The sequence below is a fragment of the Monoraphidium neglectum genome (assembly GCF_000611645.1).
Source record: "Monoraphidium neglectum strain SAG 48.87 unplaced genomic scaffold scaffold06232, whole genome shotgun sequence".
In the NCBI taxonomy this organism is placed as follows: Eukaryota; Viridiplantae; Chlorophyta; class Chlorophyceae; order Sphaeropleales; family Selenastraceae; genus Monoraphidium; species Monoraphidium neglectum.
In genome coordinates this window covers 1,993-3,034 of record NW_014007404.1, presented here as the reverse complement: position 1 = coordinate 3,034, position 1,042 = coordinate 1,993, and the positions used below count along the sequence as shown (strand labels likewise).

The 1,042-nt window shown below is 77.1% G+C and overlaps 1 protein-coding gene across 1 annotated transcript in view; it reads right to left on the bottom strand.

Moving 5' to 3' along the window:
• Positions 1-659: 659 nt before the first annotated feature.
• MNEG_16310 (hypothetical protein) overlaps positions 660-1,042 on the bottom strand; it is a gene marked incomplete at both ends in the record, with an annotated part of 2,276 nt that continues 1,893 nt past the window's right edge. The window contains 2 exons of the mRNA XM_014035220.1: positions 660-689; positions 798-974. Of these exons, the coding sequence (XP_013890674.1) occupies positions 660-689; positions 798-974 (207 nt within the window). The remainder of the gene's footprint in view (positions 690-797; positions 975-1,042) is intronic.

The window sequence follows — 1,042 nt, the reverse complement described above, 5'->3', positions numbered from 1 at the left end:
GCGCGGCGCGCAGCGCGGCGATGGCGTCGTCGCGGCCGCCGACGCTGCCGTGGCGCTCGAGCGCGCCCGCGACCGCGAGCCGCTGCGGCGCGGAGACGGCGGCGGCGCCGCCAAAGGCGGCCAGGGCGGCGGGGGCCAGGCGGAACACGAGCGCGTCCAGCCGCGCCTGCAGCGCCCTCAATGCCGCCGCGGCGTCGTCGCCCCCGCCGCCGCTGCCGCGCGCCCCTCCCTCGCCGCCGCCCGACCCACGACCGGCGCCCCACGACGCGCTGAGCGACTGCTGCGACCCCAGCCGCGCCGGCGGCGCGGGCGCGCCCAGCGCGGGCGCGCTGCTGCCGAGCACGGCGTCGATCGGCGGTACCGACGCCGCGGCCGCCGCCCACGACGCACGAGCCTCCCGGGAGTAGCTGCTCGTGGGCGGCGTCCGATCAGGCGCCGACAGCGGGAGGCCGAGGCCTAGGGCGGGCGGCGGCGGCTGCGGGTTCAGGGGCTGCTGCGGCGCGCCGGCCTGGGCGAAGGCGGCTGAGACGGCGTATTTGATGCCGCCGAGGGAGCCCATCGTGTGGAGGGAGGTGGCGCTCGAGGAGATTGCCTGCTGCGGGGCGGGGGCGGATTAGGAGATCACAACAACCGGGGGGGCAGGGAGGCGGAGACGTCAGTCATTTGCGGGGAGTGGCCGTTTGTTGTGCCTGATATTGCGCACGACGAGGGTGCCACGCTGTTCTTACGAAGCGAAAAGCCATGCTTGAGGGGACGGCGGCATGCGCTGCCTCAGCACTGGGGAAGCGGCGGCGCACCTTGCCGAAGCGCATCGCGGCGGCCGCGCCGCCGCCGCTGCCGGCCGACCCGACAAAGCTCCTCGGGCTCGCCCCGCCCAGCGACAGCGAGTCCAGCGCAGCGCCCGCCCCCTCTTCGCCGTCCAGCCGCCGCTGCATGCGGTCCAGCAGCCGCTGCAACTCAAGAGGCAGCCGGCTCTGCAGCAGCGCCGGCAGCGGCAGCGGCGGCGGCGGCGGCGGTGCGGCGCTGGGCTCCTCTGGCGGGG